The sequence below is a fragment of the Pygoscelis adeliae genome, unplaced genomic scaffold, assembly GCF_000699105.1.
Source record: "Pygoscelis adeliae isolate BGI_AS28 unplaced genomic scaffold, ASM69910v1 Scaffold84, whole genome shotgun sequence".
Lineage (NCBI taxonomy): Eukaryota > Metazoa > Chordata > Aves > Sphenisciformes > Spheniscidae > Pygoscelis > Pygoscelis adeliae.
The window spans coordinates 160,585-163,136 of NW_008824754.1; the positions used below are offsets into that span (position 1 = coordinate 160,585).

A 2,552-nucleotide genomic window follows, 5' to 3' on the forward strand; every position below is an offset into this window, starting at 1 on the left:
CTGGGGTTGTTTAGCCTGGAGAAAAGGAGGCTCAGGGGAGACCTCATCGCTCTCTACAACTACCTGAAAGGGGGTTGTAGCGAGGTGGGTGTCGGTCTCTTCTCCCAAGTAACAAGCAATAGGACAAGAGGAAACAGCCTCAAGTTGTGCCAGGGGTGGTTTATATTGGATATTAGGAAAAATGTCTTCCCCAAAAGGGTTGTCAAGCACTGGAACAGGCTGCCCAGGGAAGTGGTGGAGTCACCATCTCTGGAGGTATTGAAAAGATGTGTAGATGTGGCACTTAGGGACGTGGTTTAGTGGTGGGCTTGGCAGCGTTGGGTTAACGGTTGGAGCTGATGATCTTAAGGGTCTTTTCCAACCTAAACGATTCTATGATTCCAAGATTCCGCCATCACATAGATGCACTTTCACGCAGTTCTCTTCTTGCTAATCACAGCTACATCCTCTCACCACTTACCTTGCTGCTTCTCATCTGGTTCTCTCTAGCCTTTGAAGCAGTTTAATTGATAAAAGATCAGAGGGAATATCTGAAGAAAAAAGTGGAACTTTTTCTGCCACAGCAGTGAGCTAAACTGGCTCAACATAAGATGTATCAGCCACAGAAATTACTAATATTGTTCACAACAGAGATCATTATGCCTGTAATTGTCCCAGTATTTTGCATTGAATGATACAATTAGTTACACTTTTAAAAAAATATATAATTTGATTTTTCCATAATTCACACCATTCACTGGGTAACTACAAGGATGGAGATTCCACAAACTCTCTGGGCAACCTGATCATTAAAACACAGAAAATTAAGTACGCTTCACTGAAAAAAAAATTCAACAGAGAGAATTTGGAAGGGTTGCACATATTCCATATCTAACACTTCTGGAAATTGCATTACACTCTTCTGTAGAAAAGAATGAGAAGCAGTACATAGAAAGTATAAAGGATAAATATTCAGAAAAGCTAAAACTATGGACAATGGCAGGAGAGGAAAACTCAGGTACATTTTCAGACAATGATGCAAAGATATATTACTTTATTTCAAAAGAGAAATTAAGGCAACTTCATCAGCATAAGGAACATTTTACAGCCCAGCTGGGATTCCAGGGTAAGTGTAGGTCTAGATTCCAGATTGAATGCTCTGTCTAGTATATGAACTTTTCACAAAGTTACCTAAGAAACTGATCAAAATCAGTTCACCATGAAAAAACACTGAGGTTTCTGCATTTAAAACCCTATATACTGTAGCATGCAGCTGTGGCAATGCCCGGATCAGTTCTCATTTCCAGTGTCAGGACTATTTTTTTTTTTTTTTAATGAAATTCAACCTAAGCATAAATTCCACCACCTAATATTGGAGACATTTAATCAGCAGTGTTCAGAACAACATTTACCTGATATAAAACCACACAAGGAAGGAAACAAATATTCTCCATCAACAGAAGCATGTATGAGCAAAAAAATATTCAAATATATTTATCCTCTTTAGAATAATTCATGTATTAATACTTCATATACTACCTGAAGTTACTGATTCCTTGAAAGGAACAGACAAAGGATGAAGTAACCTCTCCGCAGCTACCCAATAACAAAGATGAACCTGATATGGATTTCTTTAGATTCTACAATTTTGAATAGAGAAAATCCAGTGAAAAATTGCCTGGCTAAAAGGACATTCTTGTGAGTCACTTCTAGTATAAGGCTAAATTGTAAATCAGGCAAAGAGAAAAATAGAGTGTTTTTTGAAGAATATTTAATCTCCCACTGAGCAGGATTTGAATTCTTGTTCTCCTTTAAAAAAAACCTGTAACATAGGTATGCAAGTTATATATAGACCTGCCCTCTTCACTTACTTCAAGACAATATGCCTCCCAAGAATTTATAAAGCATTAAATTAATAAACCATTATACGGGGGGTGGGTGGTGTTGACTGGCTGAGATGTAGCAGTGGACACAAGAAAAAAAATTATCTGCAATAACCAACACTCTAAAAGAAGCTCTCATGTTTTGAGAACAGATTGTTGTTAGCCTTACTTCTCCGTGTCTTAAAGGTGTAATAGCTCCTCTTGCTACTGCCATTCGGAACAATGTTTCCGTGGCCTGCATCAACAAAACACACACACAAATTAGTTATTTAAAAAACAGACAACCCAGCTCATTAAGACTTCTTTCAACTTTTATAACATTTTTTAAAGTGTCAGCTACCTTTAGCACCCATTTTACAACTGAATCGCTTCAGTAAGTTAGTTAGAACAGTCTGTATAGGTTAGGCAAAAGTTTATTGCAAGGTGAGAGGTCTATCAAGGATTTTGGTCTCAGCTGAAGTAGCCACCTAAACAGCGTGTGGTACTTCCTGCGACACTGCGGCAGATACACAAGACTCTTCATTCAGGCCAGAGATGCTCAGCCCCATATAATGGTCTTCCACAGGTTGTCAGGTAAAAGTGGGATACTAAGGGAAAAAATAGCTATATGGTATTTTACAACTCATGAAACTAGTTTTTTAAATTGCTGTTTAATATTATACACTTAAATTAACAAACAAGTATCAAAAA

At 37.7% G+C, this 2,552-nt stretch overlaps 1 protein-coding gene across 1 annotated transcript in view; it reads right to left on the reverse strand.

Moving 5' to 3' along the window:
• TMEM135 (transmembrane protein 135) overlaps positions 1-2,552 on the reverse strand; it is a 174,991-nt gene that overhangs the window by 106,184 nt on the left and 66,255 nt on the right. Inside the window, 1 exon segment of the mRNA XM_009323476.1 lies at positions 2,032-2,097. Coding sequence (XP_009321751.1) covers positions 2,032-2,097 — 66 coding nt within the window.